Source organism: Malaclemys terrapin, chromosome 13, assembly GCF_027887155.1.
Source record: "Malaclemys terrapin pileata isolate rMalTer1 chromosome 13, rMalTer1.hap1, whole genome shotgun sequence".
Taxonomy (NCBI): domain Eukaryota; kingdom Metazoa; phylum Chordata; order Testudines; family Emydidae; genus Malaclemys; species Malaclemys terrapin.
The window spans coordinates 1,196,157-1,216,595 of record NC_071517.1 but is presented as its reverse complement, the minus strand read 5'-3'; the positions used below and the strand labels follow the sequence as shown (position 1 = coordinate 1,216,595).

The following is a 20,439-nucleotide window of genomic DNA, read 5'->3' as shown; positions in this document are numbered from 1 at the left end:
GCTGGGGAAGGAACCCAGGAGTCCTGGCTCCACTCTCCCACCCCAGGTCCCACTCCCCAGGGGAAAAACCCAAGCGTCCGCGCACGCGCACACTCGCTCTCCGCCCCGCCCACCGGCATCACGTGGCCCAAGCCCATGGCCGCTCCCAGCCCGGCTTCAGAGGCCCCGCCCCGCTGGTGAGCTCCGCCCCCAGGCGGGCGGGGTCGGGGAAGGAGCGAGCGCGGGGCCCCGCCGCCGCCAGAGGCAGCCGGGGGCAGCGGCGGGCAGCATGGAGGAGGAGAGCGGCTACGGTGAGCGCGGGGCCCGGGAGGGGGCGGTGTGGGGACAGCTGGGACACTGCTAGGGCTTGGGGGGCTGGGGGGGCAGCTGGGACACTGCTAGGGCTTGGGGGGCTGGGGGGGCAGCTGGGACACTGCTAGGGCTTGGGGTGCTAGGCTGGGGGGGGTTGGGGCTGCTGGGCTGTGGGGAAGGGGCAGTGCTGGGCTGTGGGGGAAGGGGCAGTGCTGGGCTGTGGGGGAAGGGGGGTGAAGGGGAGGGGGCAGTGCAGGGTGGCTGGGGGGCAGCTGGGACACTGCTAGGGGTTGGGGCTGCTGGGCTGTGGGGAGTTGGGGGGGCTGGGCTGTGGGGAAGGGGCAGTGCTGGGCTGTGGGGGATGGGGGGATGGAGGGGAGGGGGCAGTGCAGGGTGGCTGGGGGGCAGCTGGGACACTACTAGGGGTTGGGGCTGCTGGGCTGTGGGGAGTTGGGGGGGCTGGGGCTGTGGGGAAGGGGCAGTGCTGGGCGGTGGAGGGGAGGGGGCAGTGCAGGGTGGCTGGGGGACAGCTGGGACACTGCTAGGTTTTGGGGTGCTAGGCTGTGGGGGGTTGGGGTGGGCTGGGCTGTGGGGAAGGGGCAGTGCTGGGCTGTGGGGGACGGGGGGGTGGAGGGGAGGGGCAGTGCAGGGTGGCTGGGGGGCAGCTGGGACACTGCTAGGGGTTGGGGTGCTAGGCTGGGGGGGTGGGGCTGTGGGGAAGGGGGGATGGAGGGGAGGGGGCAGTGCAGGGTGGCTGGGGGGGCAGCTGGGACACTGCTAGGGGTTGGGGCTGCTGGGCTGGGGGGCAGTGAGAGGGAGGGTGCCCCCCAGTGTGGAGAGCGAGCCGAGGATCGCGTTACTGGGCTTGGGAAGAGTGGTGGGGCGTGTGGGGGGGACTGTAGGACAGCTGCAGGGGCAGATGCTGTAGGCTGTTTCCTGTGGGTCACCCCCCCCGGGGGGGGCAGGGCTCTCTGTGTCTGAGGTCTGGCGCTGCCCCAGCTGCCACTCAACAGCTGGGCACATGGGCTCCCGCCAGTCACTGGGTGCGTTTTCTCTAGTGCCTCTCTGTGGCTGCATTTGATGCTCCTTGCTGTTTCCTGTTGCTGCAAGTGATCGCCTGGGTCCTTTCCTCTGGCAAAGCGCTAAGCATGGGGGCAGGAGCATAATGGAGTGGGGGGAGGTCAGAGCTGTGCTTGGGTGGGATGTGGGCACCCCTGCTAAGGCTGCTCGCTGGTCACCCCCGGGCAAGCCGGTCCCCAGACTCTGCTGGTGCTAAACCCCAAACTGCAGTTCTGGGTGCATGGAGCAGATGCCCTCAGTTCTCTGGCCGTGTGCTCGGGTCACAGAAATGGTCATGTCTGATGAGCATGATGTGATATGCTGCTTAAACCCTGGCTAAGCTAAAAGGTGGGTCACGAAATGGGGAGTGAGAGGACCAGTCCCGGGGGACTTAGCTGTCTAAATGAGGAATGTGTAGCTTGCAATGAGCTGCAGGCTGGGGGAGAACAGACCCCAAGGTGGCCTGGGAGGTTGAGCATGAAAACACCGTGAATTGGTTGAGGAGAGGGAGGCTGGGGTATAATCAATGTGCTCGGCCTGCTGTGGATTTGGGTGTAATGGTCCTAGTAACCTGAACTACAAAGAGGAGTTTGGGCCTGAACTCTCCAGAGCTGTGAAATGCAGGGTTTGAGCGGACCCCTGCTCCCCAGCAGGCCTGTGTCTTGTGGGAGCTGATCGTGTGCACTGACACCAGGTGGATGGGCTACCGTGCTTAGGGGAGGTGAGGACAGAGCAGCTTGTCTTTGCTTCAGTTGGCTGCTCACTACACTTCCGGACAGGGTGCACTGTTGTGAGCTTGCCGTTTTAATTCAAGTTTTCCTGGTGTACAGCCTGTGGCGGGAGTTCTCTCTCGAAACCCCTCTGGCTCTTTTCTAGTTAAAGGACTTGTTTTTTAAATCCAAATTCCCTCTTGGCTGGAATCTCTCTGCGACATCCTTGCAGCAAGTCAGTGAATTAATATGTATGACCCAGTTATCCGCATGAACCCAACCTTCCTGCTAACAGCTACAACACAGACCTGCTTAAATTATTCTCTTACGCTGCTGAACATCTCTCGTCCTACAGACTGCACCAGGATTTCTTAACCCTTTGGAGGCAATTGCACTTGGGTATCTTTGGCCTTTCAGATTTAGGGGCCTGGAGTGAACTGGCTGGAGCTCTGATGATGATGATGATGGCTAGACTTGTCGGTTCACTTGGTTTGAGTGTTACGAAGTTCATATCTCAGGTAGCTTGGACTTCCCTGGTAAGTCACTGGGGCCTGGTGTTGATGTCCCAGGCCTTGCCTGGATGTGTTGATGGGGTAGCTGTTCTCAGCTCCCTGTGTAGATGAGTCTCTTGGTGGGAGTGGCTAGATAACAAACAGCTGGGTGCGTGCCTGTGTCTACACACCTGCTAGTGTTGCTTTTGTTCCTAACTCATTCAGGGAAATGGCTGCTGTGCTTGGAGTCTCCTGTGGCTTCTGTTGTAGTCCTGGATGCCTTGTCTGGTGAACGCAAAATGTGCTGGCCTAAGCCAAGGGCAGCTGCTTTCTCAGCCAGCGTGCACTGGAAGTGCTGGATTCGTGCTGCAGTGGTAATCTCTTTCAGGCAAGTGGCAGGCTGCCCATCGCCGCGCAGAATGTTATTAGGATCTGTGAATTGCCACCAGGGCAGCGTTGCTGCTTGCCATGTGCATGAAGAAGGACCCAGAGTTCTTGTTTGGCTGGTGCAGCTGCAGGCAGAGGGCGTTACCTGGGCTGCTGGTGATTGTCAGTGGCTCTCAGGAGGCATCTGATGGAAGATCCCGGGTGCCCCCCATGCACCCCAAAACTCCTCAGGATGTGCTGCTGGCCCCTGGGATTCATGCACCCCAAGTGCCCCACTGGGACTGTGGAGGTGACCCCATCAGACGCATTCTGTATTCAGGAGCTCCTGAGTCTCGCTCTGAGACTGACCTTCCTCCTGGTCTCTGTGCCTGGGAGGTGGCTTAGAGGCCGAGGAATTCTGCCTCGATGCACCGTCCCCAGGGGCATGTAATGACTTTTTGAGCATAGGCTAGGCTGTGCCAGCAGGCTGTGGAGAGAAGCAGCACTGAGCATGCTCTGCCTGCCCTCTGCGGGCTGAGTAATGGACCAGTGCACACTGCTGCTGGTCTGTAGCTTTTCTTTCTACCCATAGATCTGGGCAGAAACTCAGTCTGCCCTACGAAGCGTCCTGCCCATTCCAGCAGCTGTCAGGAACGTGCTAAGCCAGGCAGGGCTGGGTGATCTGTATTGCAGCAAGGGGCAGAGAGTCCATAGCCCGGCTAGTGTGGTCCATTCCTGGGACGTGGCAGGGCAGCAGGCGAGGTGTCCCCAACACACTGCTGCTGGCATAGTGCGGCAGGGAACGGGGTCCTTGGCCTGTCTCTCCATGATAAGAAGTGAAGCTCAGTGGGTTTGTTCAGCAGCCTGCGGATTCAACATGAGCCTGCTGCCGACAGACAGGTGCCCTTGTGGGACAGCTAGGTGCTGTTCTGTGCCAGCTGCTGACACTGCTTAAGAAATACTCCCCTGGTTTATTTGCTAACAGGCTGTGGATGCGAGGTGTGTCCATCTGCTAGGCCAGGTTGGGGGGGTGAGCCAAGGCACGTGCAAGGGTGTCGTGCCCAGGGTTCTAACCTCCAATCCACATGCACGCTCCAGTCTGCAATGGAAGGAATTATCCAGGGAGGCTTCGGAGTGTGCAGCTCGGCAGGTTTGGTTACTTCCTGGTGTTCCCTCTCACAATGTGCTGTGCTGGGTTCTTGCGGGAGCCTCGTGGGGAGGGAAGGATGAGGAGACCCACGAGAGGGGGCTAAAATTAAGTTGCCTCTGACTGGTTTTTTTGCTGTCACTTCAGACAGCGTCCTCCAGGGAGCAGTCTCTGCAGCACCTGCCCTGCTCTCACCCAGGCTATGTCTAGCTTATCTGCATCGTGTCCTGGGAACAGAGAGAGAAACTGCTGTTGGTGTTCATGAAACCCAGCCCACATCCTGTGCAGCTGCTGCTCACACCCCTTTGGTCTGTTACCCCACCTGTGGGCCCGGCTGGCTCGTGTGTGCGTCTCTCTCAGTTCCTTTTCTGTCCTCTCAGGGTTGTGACACTGGCTCTCCCCTCTGCCCTAGCAGCTCTGGCTGGGAATGATGCTTCATGATATGGTGACTGTCAGTTTCAGCATCACTGATAGCTTCTGACTGGCTCTCGGAATAAACCAAGAAACCAGCCAAAATCTCTACTTTTGACCGTTGCCGACAGGGATATGAGATTTCAGGCTGGCCTCCCCTCACTCTCACCTAGCTGTCCTTCTCCAAGGGTTCCCTGCTGACCTGCCCTTTGTGCTAGGACCCCTCTGTCCCAGTGCAGCCAGCACCGCCTGAAGTGAGCTCTGAGCCTGGTGGTGTCTGACACAGCGGGTTTCAGATTGCCTTGTCACACAGCCCATACAACTATAGCTTCCCGTCCCCTGGGCTGCAGGACTCCGCTGCCTGCATCTTCCCTCGCTGCTCCACCTGCTCTGCATTCAGCTGATGCTTCTGAACGCTGGCTGAATTTAAACTCTCAGCCAATGCCCTGCAAACCCTTCCAGGGTAGGAGCTGGGCTCGAATTTCATAGCGTGTCTCGAGCTGAACTGCTTGCAAACAGCACCCCCTTGCAGCTGATCACCGCCACGTGCCATGCACCATGTGATCACGCTGTAGGCAAATACAGACCTGGGCCAGGTAGTGCAGTTGCCCAGGTCCTCCCGAACTAACGGAGCAACGTGAGGAGGCTCCGTGGCTCTGAGATCTGCCAAAGTGAGGAGGCTTCTCTGGCTGCAGGCTCTGCCACTTCTAATATATTGAACACTTTAAATTTAATTCCCAGGTCTCTCAGGGCCTTCCTCGGCCTCTGCAGCTGGACCCCTGCTACTTTAACATCTCAGGGCAGGTTGGTCCAGGCCAGTACTTAATGGGCAATCTCCATGGTGCACCTCAGTGTTGAGGACAGCGGTGCTGGTGAGTCAGCAGGTGGTGATCTTCCTGGAGAGTTAGTACTCACCCTGCGGTGCTGCTCCAGGGGCTGGTTTGATGAGATGTGAAACTGAGATCCTGACTCTGACCCTTGCGGTGCTTACTGCAAGGGGCCACAGACCTGGCAAAAACCACCTGCCAGGTTGCTGACGGCCACACTTCGCTGGTTTACCAAGGCGGCTGCTCCCAGATGATGGTAGACCACGATCCTGGGACATGTAGGAGTCTATTTTTCTTGAGAGCCAGGGTTGTCTACCACAGCACCAGGGCCAAACTCCCATGGGCTAATTCTGTTCTGCCTTCCTAAACTGCCCCTGCAGTTCCAGGCCAGTGTGGGGCTGCCCTTCCTGTTTGAAATCATTGTGCAGTGTAGCAGAGAGCTGCCACGTTGCACCCCAGAAGTGTCTGCATTTTGGTGATGAGTGAGTTGTTCCCCATGTGTTGACATTTTGGTTTAGTTTGGAAAGCACTTGGATCTCTTGGGACATTTTGTTCTCTCTAGGGGCCCCTCAGCACGGGCGCTGGCAAAGCAGCCTGTGTAGCTGGAGAGTACAGAGCCAGATTTTTCTTGTGGCAGGTGATGGGGTTTCATGTGGCCAGTGGCTGAGCAGGGACACCTCATTGCACCCGAGCTTGCAAATCCGTTGCTAGCCTAGCCACCCAGTATGGTAAGTGGCTCACCACTAGCGCTCTAGTCCACAGCTAGCCGAGGAGCCCAGCGCTCTCGAGTTTCCTCTGCCGCCTGCGAGGTGGTTCGCAGCCTAAAACTGGGACCTCATGGTCTGGCTGCTGTGCCAGCGGCTCTCAGTACTGCTTGGGGAGCTAGTTAACACAGCAGGCTAGGTGCCAGGGCCCTTGTGGCAACCCGGGCCCTCTGCTGTGGTGGAGACCGGCAGTACCTTTGCCTGGGGACACTAGTCACCAGGGCCCTCTTGTTCCTAAGGGACAGTGCAGGGCAGGAAGGGCCCCTCCCTGGCCAGGCAGGGGTCTGTGTCCTGGCCCCTTGCGAGTGGAGTGATTCCGCTGGTGCTGTACTTCTTCCTCACGGCACACGTGGTGTGCAACCTTCCCCAGCTGCCTGCTCAGCAGAGAGCAACTCCCTGGGTCAGCAGCGGGTGGCATGGGTGCGTCTCTGGGACCATGCTGCGCCGAGCGGGGCTGCCCCATTGAAAGCGCTCCCCATGTTGGAGAGAGCTCAGAGAAGTGAATCACATTCACTCAAGGGCTCAAAGCTGGGCAATGGGGCTAACAGCGGGAAAGGGTCTGCCGGGGGTCCCTGGCGGCTGTGAAAACCACAGGCGGTGCCAGGTGTCCGTAACTAGGAATGTTGTTTTGCTGGCAGTTAATCGGGAAGCCTAGAGCTGTGGAGAGGCATCTCTCTGTCTTTAAATCTAACTAACTAACTGGGGGGAGAAGGAAATCAGGGCTGAGCAGTGCCCGGCGGGGCTGGGGCATCGGAGAGCCGCCGGCAGTGGGCAGAGGGGACTCAGCGGGGCTGTTCTGCTGGATGCACTGACTTGTTGGCAGTAGGAGCCGGGACTGGCCCACACCCCACCCCTCCAGCCTGTGGGTGCCAGGGCAGTGGCAGCTCCTGGCAGGGGATTGGCAGGTAGCTGTAGACCTGCTGCACTCTGGGGTTAGTGGCAGTTCGGGCTGTGGGGACGAAGGGATTTCTGTAAGAGGGGCTGGGGTGGGGAGCCCAGGCCTGGGAGCAGGGTGATGCTGCAGAAGCTGATGGAGAATAATTCAAAGGCACTTGCTGCACTGGGAAGCCTGACCCTTTGGCTGGAGGACAGCAGGGGTAGCAGCCCCACACCTCACTCCGGTGCAACATTCCCATCCCTCCTGGGCTCTCCCCCGCAACCATGTGGCTGCAGCTCCATGCCAGGGTGTAAGGCAGCAGCATGAACGTCTGTTAGGGGCTCACCCCCCAACCTCAGCCAGCCACTGGGCATCCTCTGTTGCCAGTGATCCCGGGCGGGTTTAGCATTTATCCTGCGGCAGAGCTTAGAGGCCTGCACCAGCGTGGGTCCTGTGTGTAGTCTGGCAGCCCTACCCCAAACAGCTGACCACGTAGGACTGCCGGGGAATAGGACATGCTGGAGAGGCAGGCGCAATGGAGAGTCAGGGTTGTGAGCAAAGGCCAGCCCATGGGGAGTTTGCCGTCTTCTCTCTCCCCTTCCAGCCCTGAGCTTCTGGAACCCCGAATCCAGGAAACCCTGGTGTCTCCTCCCCTTATAAACCTGATCACACAGCCGTAGCCTCCTGGTGCCCCAGCAGTGCCCTGCAGAGCTGAGTCCTTCCCCAGGCCCGTGGCAGTCACTGGCTGTGAGCACGTCATGGACCAGGTGGGCCACAGCCAGGCCCCTGGGATCTGGAGCAGCAGCACAGAGAATTTTAAATTAAAACCCACTGTGCACATGGGCTCCTGCTGCTTACTGTGAATTAAAGGGTTTTCTGTTGTCTTGCACTTCCAATGTGTTATGGGTCCTGTACAGGGGAAGCTGGAGGTCTTGGCTGCTGTCATTTGGGGGTTTTTGTTTAGGTTTGTGGGAGAAGCCCATAGCTGGATGTTTCTTCTAATAAAATCAACCATTGAAATAGCTGAGAGGTAAATCTAGCCTGTTATCTGTAGGGTTCAGAGTTAACCACCGGCTGACCCCAGTGTGGCCAGTGCATGCCCCACGGAGCTATTTTTTCAGGCTGCCTACAGACTCGGGCAGGCATCACTGCACCGGCTGTGCTTGGGTCACATCCGAAGGGTTTGTCTGCCCCCATCAAAGGGCCAGACATGTATCTTGTATAGTGGGTGCTCGCTTTCTGGAGCCGGGTTTTATAGCACGGTTGGGGGGGATGCAGGATATGGTTGGGCCAGGCCCGCTGGAGTTGGGGTGAAGTTCACATCCGTTTTCTTCCAAAGCGCCCCAGGCCAGGACCCTCGCTCAGAGAAACGTGGCCAGGTGGGTTGTGGGAAATGAGCTGGTGCCCAGTGCACAGGACACGTCTCTGCCTTGGCTGAAGGAAGGAAGCTCGGGGTGTCTATCTGTGAGGTACAGATCTGTCCTGATTTCATACCAGCTGGGCGCTTCCCTGGCACACAGGGATGTTCCTACTGCAGCAGGATTTCCTCTGGCGGCTGACGCTGGGCCTCAGGCAAGAGGACTGTGTACGCTCTGTCGCTGGCCTGAGTATCGCGAGCACAGAACAGCTTCCTCTGTGCCTGGCTCCTTCCTCCGCATGAGCGTTTGCCTTGGAGCTGCTGGTGATGCTCAGGTCAAGGCTCAGCCATGTGGCCGTGGCAGTGCTGGCCTCTGGGGAAGTGAAAGCGTGTGGCAATCTGAAGGTCAGGCCTGTAAGCCAGCTCTTCCTGGGAACAGTCGTTTTCCCTGTGTCTGCACAATCCGTTGCGCCATTCGTCTCTTGCAGAGAGCTGCCCTGCAGGCCAAACTGCTGCCCCAAGTGCCCACGGGACCTCCTACCAGAGGTGCTCCGGCGGGGGTCTCCTTCCCCTCCGATGTCTCCGCCAGGGAGCTCCTGGCTGCCCTTTCTGCTCCTGACTCTTCTAGCTGGGCTGCAATGTGGTGGGCTCAGATCTCTCGGTTGCTTGGCGGATTCTCGGGGCAGGGGAAACTCTGGGCCCCGGCCTTTGATTCAGAGCTAGTTGCTTAGTGCCTTCGTGCTGCAGCAGTGGTTAGTTCCGAGGGCTGGCGTCCGTCTGGGCTGCCTGGGCCGCACTGGGACGCTCCCCACCAGGCTCTGAGAGCAGAGCAGACGCCAGCTCCCCTCTCTGGAGAGGGAAACGCACCCCGCCCCATTGTTGGTCTCTTTGGAGCACATGTGGAGCAGCAGCTGCAGGGGCCTGAGGGGCTCAGGTGTGGGCGAGGGAGGCAGGTGGCCAGGGCTGCAAGGTGCTGAGGGCTTAGGGCAAGAGGTGATGGTGAAGCAGGCAGCATCCGTCCTTCCAGCTTGGGCTGAAGCTCCCAGGCCTGGCCTCTGTGGCTGGGTCTGAGGTGCCTCGGGCCTCTCCCAGCTACACACTGCATGGGCAGTTCAGCTCAGCTCAGCTGTCCCAGGGCAAGGTGCTCATGAGCGGAGGATTTACATGGGGCATCACCCAGCCGGAGCCCAGGCCTAACGTGTGGGGCGTCGGGTTCAGAGGGGCTGGGCAGACGTTCTCCCTCCCTCTGCCCGTGCGTGATGCTCCAAGTCAGGCTGAGCCAGTGGGTCAGAGCCGGGGGAGCATCCCCCTCCTGCTGCAGCTGGTGCACATCATGCTGTTGGCCTCCCTCGGCAGGGCTGGAGGGGAGCTAGCCACACCCTCCCCCCCAATGCTCTCCCCCCCTCCATCACTTCGGCTTGTGTGCATTGTAGTTTTTTATGCACCTTCCCTTTATGCAGTGCTGGTTGCTATGCAACCACCGGGCTCACTGGATGCTTAAGGCTCTAATAATACCGAAGGCGAAAACTGACCTAGAAATCCCCCCCGCTCCCCTGGGGCAGGAGGGGCGGGCTGGAGCTGATAGGCCGGGGCAACTAAGGGGAAGTTCCCCAACTAACTGTCCTCTAAGTGGTTTTGAGCCCCCCCAGCTGCCACTGCAGGAGCACCACCTGGGTTAGTTTTCAGGCGGGGAGCTGGGATTGGCTGGCCTCTGTGCGTGGGCTTCGTCAGCTGGGAGCTTCCAGTTGCCAGATAATCAGTTCCTCCTGCCGGAGCCAGACCGGGGAACCCTCTGTCTGTCTGTCTGTCTCCCTCCCACTCCCTGCTTGGAGAGTCCTCAGCGCTGCGGAGCCAGGGCTCTGGCAGGTGCGCTGCCTGGCGTGACGTGGACACCTGCTGGGCCTGACTGTTCCTGCCCACTGGCATCGGAGTGACACGGCACTCCGTCCCCACGGCCCCTGCAGCATGGGGACGGTCAGCGAGCTTTGTGCCTCGAGTTTCCAAGCCTTCCTGTGCCCCTCTGCGATCGCCCAGGCAGGTATGCGCTTTACCTTCCCCCTCTCCCTGTGCAGGCTGCTGGGGGAGCAGGCAGGATCCCCGGCTCCCAGGAAGCCCTTATGCTGCCCGCTGCTCTGCGCCCTTGTGGCTCTCGCTGACCGTAGTGCAGGGAGAGCGCACGTTCCCTTCGCTGCCTGTGTGCTGCCGGCTCCTGACCTTTCCCTGGGAGCTCCGGGCAGTGCTGCTGTGGCGCTGAGCCGTCCCTGCCGGGGGCATGGGGTCACTGGGGGGCTGGCATAGTGCCGCCCCTGTACACAGGAGCTGTGTGTGGTGCCCAGGACAGTGACTAGTGCCAGGAGTCGGTGACTGCTGCAGCCCCTCAGAGGGTCTGGCCAGGCCCAGGGTTCTCCCGAGCAGTGCTCAGCATGTGTGCGCAGTGTGCTGTCCTCGGGGGTCTCACCTCACGATGGATCTGGCTGCTTCTCAGCCCCTGTGGGGGGTGCAGCTGCTCTGCTGCCAGGCGCGGGCGTGATCACGAGTGTTGGGGGAGCTGCTGGGTGTAGTGTCCTTGGCTAAACCACAGAAACCAAATGCAGTGCAGTGCTGAGACTGCCTGTTTCCATTGCTCTTTCGCACGACACCTCTGGGGTAGCATGCACAGGGAGTGCAGGCAACTCTAGGTCCCAGTTGCTGAAGTCTCCGGATTCCTGGTCTTGTCGTGGAGTGAGGGGGTGGGGAAGGGTTGTGTCACCGTAGGGACCCGTAGGGCATTTGGCAGTGTCTGGCAGCAGCCGTGTGGATGAGGGGTGGTGGACCGGGCTGTAAGAGGTGGCACTGTGTGCAGAGCTCCCATCTACTGGGTGCATTTGATACCAAGCAGCGTTCAGGTCTCTAGGCTGGCATTGAAGTACCAGGCGTACAGGAAATAGGCATGTCAGGGTCCTGCTCCCTGCAGAGCAGTGGGGTGCACCTCATCCTGGCTCTGACCTGCTTCCAGCTGGGCCTGTATGGAACATCTTTGGGTCAGCTCTGCGCTGTGTGTTGGGGACATGGTGCCTGCGATGGCCCTCACATCCCAGGACCTGCCTGCAGACTGGGCCCCATGCTGGCATCTCGTGGCCGTCATTCCCCTCTGCTGGTTCCCTCGGGCATAGCTGTACTTGGTGAGAGTCCCTGGGCCCGTCAGGGGCACCGACCTGAGAGTGGCATGAGTTTGAGGAGCCATCTCTGGGCTCCCCCTTCAGGGACTAGCTGCTGGGGAGGGCTGTGAAGGGCAGGACGGCTCTCTGACCCCCTCGGAATGGCTGTTCCCCCGTGTGCCTGCAGTGCTCCAGGTCAGGAAGAAAGAGTCAAGGGCCCACTGGGCATCAGGCTGCGATTCCACGAGGAGGCAGAGAGGGCTCCCTGGGCAGCACTGGCTGCTCCGGTGCCCACCCTCCTGAGAGCGTTACTGACACAGAGGTGTCTGCGGAGGCTGATTTGCCGTTTGGCTGGCCTGAAAGGGGCGTTCTGGCTGCTTGTCGCTAGCTGGGAGCAATGGGTCTGCCCCACATCCCCTCGGCCCCCTGCTTCCACCCCTCTCCTGTGCCAGAAGCAGACAGGTGGAGGCTGCCTGCAGTTTGCAGAGGACAGGGTGAGAGGTTGTCAGACAGGAGCAGGGAGGCAGGTACACGCTGTGCACCAGCTGGGGGGAGCATGGCTGACAGGTGGGACCTTCAGCTCCCTGCTATCCCATCCCTCGGTTCCCCCCCACCCTGACCCACAGCCCCCTGCTATCCCACCCCTGGGCTCTCCGCAGCTCTGCCGGTACCCCTCAATCATCCCCAAAGTTCACTTGTGTTGCCAGGCAGGTATGTGCTGTGCCTGGCCAGGACAGGCTCGATTCCCTTCCCTTCAGCAGGTGGGTACGGGGTCTCCAGGGAGTCGGCTGGTGCTTTAAGCCCAGGCATTTGGGGAAGCTCCTGTGACTGTTTCCTCCATCGGTCACTGCCAGGCTCCAGGTGAGGGCTGCTGCCTGGGGAGGCCTGGCTGGGGCTTAGTGCAGCCCTGGAGGTGGTGGGTCAGAAGGGACCCAGGGCAGGGATCCCACAGCTGCACTGCCATTCCTGCCCTTGTGCTGTTTGGGGAGATACAGCTCATGTGACAGCCCCTCTGCTCTGGGCCTGCTGCTCGGCCCCGGCGGGCGAAAGGGGGTTCTCGCTTGGAAGGAACTGGGGAGCCTGCAGCCAGAGCACTGAGTGAGCCAGTGTCCATGGTAACGGGTCTTCTGCTCAGCCGGGAGGCTGCGGGCAAAGAGCTGCTGCTTCTCCTTCTTGGCCTGGGCAGGGGCTCGGCTGTGGGTGACTGGGGCCTGGCTGCCCATGGCCGGGGGTTACTCCGTGGGAGGAGCCTGGGCCAGCCTGGCTGCACGAGGGACCCAGGCAGTGTCTGGCTGCCTGTCCCTGGTGCTGCCCCCCTCCGCAGGGGACCTCTGGCTGCACCCTGTGGGAATAGCTCGCTCTGATGTAACCCTGGGACGTGCGCACCGCACAGTGAAAACAGGATGTGGTGGCCCTGTGCCCGCAGTGCTGAGGCAGCAGGCAGGGGTGGGAGGTGGGGCAGGAAGTTCCCCTGCAATGGCTGGGAGGCCTGAGTGCTCCTGAGCCGGCATCGGGGAACAGCCAGTGGGGGGTGGGACTGCCGTGTGCTGGTGCCCGGCCTTGGTGCAGAGCAGCAGCTAAATCCTCTCTGTGCCATGTGTGGTCCTGGCCACCGAGCTCCCCGTTCCTCCGCCTTGCCCCATGGCACGCCGAGACGGGCAGGCAGGACTCCCCAGGTGCCTGGGAACTGGGAAGGCCCTGGAAGATCACAGAATATCAGGGTTGGAAGGAACTTCAGGAGGTATCTAGTCCAACCCCCTGCTCAAAGCAGGACCAATCCCCAACTAAATCATCCCAGCCAGGGCTTTGTCAAGCCTGACCTTAAAAACCTCTAAGGCTAGGTCTATACTACCCACCAGAATCGGCGGGTAGAAATCGACCTCTCGGGGATCGATTTATCGCGTCCCAACGGGACGCGACAATCGATCCCCGAATCGGCGCTCTTACTCCACCAGTGGAGGTGGTAGTAAGCGCCGCCGACAGAGAGCTGCAGAAGTCGATTTTGCCGCCGTCCTCACAACGGAGTAAGTCGGCTGCGATACGTCGAATTCAGCTACGCTATTCACGTAGCTGAATTTGCGTATCTTAAATCGACTCCCCCCTGTAGTGTAGATGTACCCTCAGGAAGGCGATTCCACCACCTCCCTAGGTAACCCATTTCAGTGCTTCACCACCCTCCTGGTGAAAAAGTTTTTCCTGATATCCAACCTAAACCTCCCCCACTGTGACTTGAGACCATTACTTCTTGTTCTGTCATCTGCCACCACTGAGAACAGTCTAGATCCATCCTCTTTGGAACCCCCCTTCAGGTAGTTGAAGGCTGCTATCGAATCTCCCCTCATTCTTCTCTTCTGGAGACTAAACAATCCCAGTTCCCTCAGCCTCTCCTCATAAGTCATGTGCTCCAGACCCCTAATCATTTTTGTTGCCCTCCGCTGGACTCTTTCCAATTTTTCCGCATCCTTCTTGTAGTGCGGGGCCCAAAACTGGACACCGTACTCCAGATGAGGCCTCACCAATGTCGAATAGAGGGGAATGATCATGTTCCTCAATCTGCTGGCAATGTTCCCACTTATACAGCCCAAAATGCCGTTAGCCTTCTTGGCAACAAGGGCACACTGTTGACTCATATCCAGCTTCTCGTCCACTGTAACCCCTAGGTCCTTTTCTGCAGAACTGCTGCCTAGCCATTCGGTCCCTAGTCTGTAGCAGTGCATGGGATTCTTCCGTCCTAAGTGCAGGACTCTGCACTTGTCCTTGTTGAACCTCATCAGGTTTCTTTTGGCCCAATCCTCTAATTTGTCTAGGTCCCTCTGTATCCTATCCCTACCCTCCAGCATATCTACCAGGGAAAGGAGGGGCCAAGCCCTGCTGCACTCGGTCCCGTCAGCCACTCGCAGGGTGTCACAGGTTGAGTTCTGCTGTCCCAACAAATGGCTCCCACAAACACTGTTGGCCCTGGCCAGTCCTGGCACTGCTTTTCCAGTCCTGCGTTACCAAACAGCAGGGCAGTGCTGTGCCCCTTGCGGAGGCCTGGGACAGTGTGCGCCTGGGCTTGGTGTGGAGGAGGGGTTCTGAGCCTGGCTTTGGGGCGGGCAGTGTCACAACCAATAGGAATGGTTTTGTTTTTTGTCTTAAGCCAGTTGCCTTCAAGTGGGACCCCGGCTCGCCGGGAGTGCTCCTAGTGCAGCCTGTGCTTGGTCGGGGTCCTGCCCTGTGAGCTGGGTTGCCCTTCTGTAGTATGAGTGCGGAGTGCCAAGCCGCCCCGAGCCCCACAGTGTCCATGGGATGGTGGTGAGCTCCCCCCGGGCCGTGCGCTGGCCCTGGGCAGGGACTCGTGGCATAGGTGGGTTTTGCTGGTGGCTGGTGCGCTGGAGAGCCCAGCCCTGCGATGGGTTTGTCCCTGAACCCAGCAGCAGCCCTGGTTGCCATGAGACGTGCCGAGGTCAGTGCTCAGCAGGGTTCGGGAAAGCGGGGACATAGCTGACAATCAATGATATGTAAAATAACCGGGCCGATGGGACAGGACAAACCCTCCTGCTTCGTGATGTGGGCCAGCTTCCAAGGCAGCGTGGGAAGAACCATCCCTGGAGCAGGTCACCCCACGCCTGCCTGCCACAGGACGGGCCCTGGGCTGAACCAGGCTGGCAGCGCCCATGTTCCTGTGTAGCCAGCAGAGGGCAGCACAGGCCAAGGTGGGGCCCAGTGACTGGCATGTCTCTCCCGTGGGGGGGGGGGGGAGGGTAGGATCTGGCCTCTTGCCCTGAGGCCCGGCACAAGCGGCTGTCTGTCCCTGGCGAGAGAGGCCATGGTCCTGGCTCGGCAGGGGACAGTGCGGGAGCAGGAGCCGGCAATGCTACCTAGGGATGCAGCCAGTTAATTGCCTTACTAGCCCTGGGCCATGTCCAGCGGGTCCTGCAGGCATCGGCCTGGGCCTGGTCTGTTAATGAGCTGTGGGAGGGGATGAAAGCCAGCAATGCTAATGGGAGGGTCTGCCAGCAGCCCGGGAGCAGCAGGACGACAGGAGGGGATGTAGGGAGACGGGCTGGCAGGCGAGGTGTTGGAACACCCACTGGACAGAGGGCAGTGCCTGGGGCCAGCAAGCGAGACCTGGCCCTGAAGAAGATACAGCTGCGTGTGCAGAGGCCTGATGTCCCAGAGCAGGGAGAAGTCAGTCCCCGCTGCGGCCCCAACTCGCCGGGGTGCTGCACTCCCCTGTGAGCCCCTCCTCACTGGAGAGATGCAGGGAGAGGGGCTCTGGGAGGGCCTGGCGAGTGCCTGGAGCAGCAGCAGTGACCTGCCAGGGCTGTGGCTAGGAGCTGAACTGGGAGAGGGAACCCCAAGGCAGTGGGAAGGGTGGGGAAGCCCATGGGGGAGGGGATCTGTGCCAAGGTTGGCCTCAAGCCAGGTCTCTGGCTCCTGTGGCAGGGGAAAGCAGGGCCCCTAGGGCTGGCAGGCCTGGGGCTTGGCTGCTGTTCTCCACAGTGCTTTGCATCTGAGGGTCTGAGCTGGGGGTATTCTCAGGAGCCGTCTGAGGGGACATGGCTGTTGGATGCTTCGAAATCTCTCACGTCCCAGCGGTGTCCTTGGCACCCCCAGCCCCTAGGTCCAAAACTGTCCCCCTACCCATCCACCAGGCCTGCTGGGCCCCCAAGGGAGGTTTGGATTTCCCATCCTCCAGAGACGCAGTCTGAAGCCCTGGACCCGGCTGTCTGGGGTGGGCAATGCTGCTGTTGCCTGGGGCCCATGTGACAGGGCAGAGCATTTGCCCCAGATCCTGGGGGTAGGAAAGTCCAGGGTGGCCACGGCAGGGCAGGAATGGTGCCCTCCAGCCCAGCCCAGGGTCTGAGGAAGATGCCATGGGCCGGGTTGGCGTGTCTTGGGACAGTGCCTGGGCCGGAGTTGTGGCTCCGAGCGCTGTGTGCCGAGCTGGGGCTGGGAGCAGAGGGGTTAATGGCTGCTGACGGCAGGAACAGGGTGTTGGTACTGTAGCTCCGGATGACGCCTGCCCATCCGGCTGACAGATCACTGGCTCAGAGCGACTGTGAGTCATTCCAGGAAGTCCTGTGAACTGCAGGTGTCCCACCCCGCTTGGCCTGGTGGAGCTACCTAGTGCGGGAGCCGAGGACAGAACAGGCCACAGGACAGGCCCTGCAGGAGCGCTGGCCAGGATGGTCCTCAGGACAGAGGAGGGGAGCGGTGAGTCGGCAGGGTGGGGGTAGTTTGCTCTACGTTCTGGAGGGTGTCTCTGCAGCCCCCCATATGGCTTTGTGGCTCAGGTAGGAGTTTGGGGTACATCCAAGCCCCACTTCTCTGAGTAGTGTTAATGGGTGGGCTGTTGGGGAGGTGATGGGGGCACTCCTGGGTCCCTCCTCTCCAAATTTCTGCTCCTGCCCCCAAATGCACGCTGGGCCTGAGTCCAGCCCTCCCCGTAGGCCATAGTCAGCGCTGTAGCGGTGCCTGGCTGGCACTGCCCAATGCACCCAGCTCCGCCCATGCCCTGGGTGCTAAGGAAGCAATGATCCCACCTCTCTCATATGCTGGAGAATGGGAGAGCACAGGGACTCTGACTAGGCCATCCGAGCCCTGCCCCAATCCCCTCACCGCATCAGCCCCTGTGGACTGTGCTCTCCCCTGCCCCAGAGGGTAGCTCCATGGGGCGCTGCCTGCCCCCGTAGTAACCACACTGACCCATGGGCTCACAGAGACTCTGCATGGCTGTTCCTGGTTTGCCGGCCAAGGCAGCGCATGGGCAGCTTGTCGGGAGCTGGGTCTCTGCTCTCCCTCCCAGTGAAGGGTTAAGGGTGCTGCTCCCTGGGAGAAGGCGTCCCTGGGTCCCTCCCAGCTGCAGGCTCCAGTGCGTCTCCAGGTCATGCTGCTGCTTGCCCCAAAGCTTCCAGGCAGCTGGGAGGGTGCTGGGCAAACTGCAAGTGGAGTAAACAAGTCCCACAGGCCCTCCTTCCCAAGCTGTTTGGGATGGGGTGGGGCTTGGCCCCTGCTCTCTGCAAGTTCCCCTCCCAGGCCCCCTTCGCCTTGAATCTTGGGGGGGGGAGGGGGATGGGTCCCTTTGAACAGGTGCCCATCAGGATCTGCCAGGGTGCAGAGCAGAGGGTGGGGTGGCAGCAATTCCCAGAGCTTCCAGCTGATGGGCTCAGCTGCCCCCCCCCCCCAACGCATTATGCAGCGAGACTGGCAAACCCTGTTCAGTGACAGAGGGACCTTGTGCCTAACCAGCAATGCCTAGCTCTGCCAATGCCCCTTAACTCTGACCCTCAGCCCTGGCTATCCTGACCCTGAGCCTCTCAGCTCTGCCCATGCCCTTAACTCTGACTCCCAGCCCTGGCTATCCTGACCCTGAGCCTCTCAGCTCTGCCCATGCCCCTTAACTCTGACCCCAGCCCCTGGCTATTCTAGTCTTGGACACTTAAACCCTGGTCTCCACAGGAATAAAGTGGGGGTGGCACGTGGGGATGGCACCTCTCTAAAGGGTGGAATGTGAGCTGGGCAGTGAGATCTTGTGCATGTTTCTGGAGGCTGAATCCCATAGAATTGTGCCAGGACTGGGGCACTGTGGGCTCAGTCCCTCTGGGAGGGATTCTTACAGGCTGCTGCACTGCCCCTGTTCCTGAGCCTGCAGTCTGGGGGCAGCGACACTGTCTGACACAGTGCTCTGGGGGAGAGGGGGTCTCCTTCAGCCTGGATGTGTCAGGAGGAAGGGGCGCTGCTCTGGCCTGGGGCCTGGCATGGGGAAATGCCCCCTTTAGCCCTGTGGGGCTGGTTCAGATGGGCACTGGTCCTAGCTGGCTCCCTCTGCTCAGAGCTGGGCTCAGCTTTATGCAGAATCGCTGCAGCGCCTGTCCACGTCTCGGCCAACGTCAAAGGGAAGAGCCAGTCCCTGGCGCCTCCCTGCAGGTCTCTGCTTACCCCCTTCCCAGCGGCGGCCTCGCTTGACTCCTTGGGTGGGTGGCCTTAGCGGTGACCCCCTCCAGGAAGAAGGTCCACTCCTAAAGGTGGGAGGAGGACAGGGCTGTGCTGTTGGTGGAGGCAGTGGGATTGCTCTAGGCCGGGGGAGGGGGGGAGCTGACCCCGTCACTTCAGGAGTGTTCCCTTGCTCTTGGCATTGCAAGGGGAGGGGGCCAACCCTGAATACCCCCACCCCCGTACCCCAGCTACTCTGCACTCCTCCTACTGCTGCCAGCCAAGTCCTGCTCCCGAGCCTAGCGCAGCCGCTGGGGTCTGTCCTGCCCCGAGCCATGGCCTGGCGGGGAGCAGCGGCCATTGCTGCAGCAGGGCTGGCCTGACTCAGCGGCCTGTGGCTGGGTCCATTGGGAATGGTGCGCTGCTGCACTACCCTGAGACCCAGGGCCAGCTGCCCTTCCCTGGCATGGGGCCCTGGCCAAGGCCAAGCTGCCCCATTGGGCGGCACCTGGACTGAGTCACTGTCTCAGCTGAAACATGGGCTCTGGCCCAGCCAAATGGCGGCCCCCGTGGGTGTCAGGGCAGTGAAGGCCCCCACACCCACCCCTCCTCCATCGTGGGGCTTCCCCACCTGTCCCCACAGGCTGCTGGGAGCTGGAGTTCTAGACCTGAGCTTCTCATTGTAGCTGGGAAAATGCGGGGGAGGCGTGCTGGGGGGACCCAGCTAGGACTCCTGAGTCCTTGTGCAGTCGATACTGTCCAGGTTGGGATAAGGTCCCATGCAGCCTCAGCAGTTTGATGTCCTGTCTGGTCTGCCCTGGGGAAGGGGGGAGAGTTTAGCTGGACAGTGGGAAATGGCCCCCCTCCATCTCTCTGTGCCCAGGGCCTGGGAGGGCTGGTGTGGTTAGATCTCCCCCGGGCTTCCCTTCTCCTCTCTGCCTTTTGCCTCTGGACTCTGACGGGATGAGCCTGTAACTGACTCGGCTCCTGAGAGTCGCCTCCACTCAGGACAGAGGATGAGCGCTGATGGGCGCAGGCACCGTGGGGGACCTGCCAGCCCTGTGTAAACAGGCTGCCCCGCTGCGCAGACACCTGGGGCTCCATGCCGGGGGAGGTTCCCTCTTACCTTTCTTGATGCTGACCCCAGCAGGTCTGTGTCACGAGCCTGTTTACCCTCCGTGCAGCAGCGCTGCTATCTGCAGTCTCAGCTCCCACTGCCCAGCCTGACGGGGGCCCCAGAGCCCAGCCATTCTGGGCCTGCCCCAACCCCGTAGGCTGGGACGAGCTGGCAGCAGAGGTCTCGTTGTGCCCAGCACTCCTTCCCGTCTGTTGTACCCGGGCCCCTTTCGCCTGGCGGTGCCCCGTCGCCGTCTCAGGGTGGCGGGGGATCTCTGGGCAGCTGGGTAGTGGAATGGAGATTCCTCGGGCCATGATGGCTGCTTGCCTGGGCCCTTCTCTCCCACAGTCCCCTGCCTGCCTGTTTGTTCCCTCGCCTGGGCGGTCTCCCTGGCAATGCCTGGAGAGCAGTGGGCTGGCTGGAACCCTGCAGTGCTTGGGGTGTGCCAGCGATTCCTTCGTGCCAGCTCTCCTAGCCACCTTGTCCTCCAAGCGCCGGGTGTGTTAGTGGTATGAATTTCCATCCCTCTCCAAAGGCTCCATGCTGCTGTCTGCGCCTGGCTGCTCAGTGGCCTAGCAGCAAGCGGGGCTCCGCACCCCACCTGTGCATGACTCCACGTGGGAGTGGCACCACAAAGCGACACAAGGGGTCGTGAGCACTAGAAGACTCAGTGCTGGCTGGTGGCAGCCAAGGGGCCGGGGAGACCCACTTTCCTATAATGTGCTAAGCCCTGGGCAGGGCGGCTTTGAGAATAGAGGTGAGGAAGGACGGTTGTGTGGCTACAGCCAAGCTAGGGTGCCTGGCCCTTGACATAACCGCAGTCCTGAGCCCTGGCGTGCTGTGTTCTGGGGGTTTCTTTGCCACCCATCACTGTGGTATCGGAGCACCTTGCACATGAAGTGGGTAGCACAGACAGCCGTGCTTTCTGCAGGTCCTGTCTCGTGTCTCTTTGGGGGAGGAGCTTTGG

General features: G+C 60.7%; 1 protein-coding gene across 3 annotated transcripts in view; it reads left to right on the top strand.

Annotated features, from left to right (window-relative positions):
• Positions 1–215: 215 nt before the first annotated feature.
• Positions 216–20,439, top strand: part of CYTH1 (cytohesin 1) — a 40,697-nt gene continuing 20,473 nt past the window's right edge. Inside the window, exon 1 of one of the 3 annotated variants that reach the window (XM_054047812.1) lies at positions 216–290. In XM_054047812.1, the coding sequence (XP_053903787.1) occupies positions 269–290 (22 nt within the window). In that variant the 5' untranslated portion in view covers positions 216–268. Of the gene's footprint in view, positions 291–10,097; positions 10,339–16,514; positions 16,637–20,439 lie in introns of those variants that run through there. The other 2 variants (XM_054047810.1, XM_054047811.1) reach the window with 2 other exon arrangements.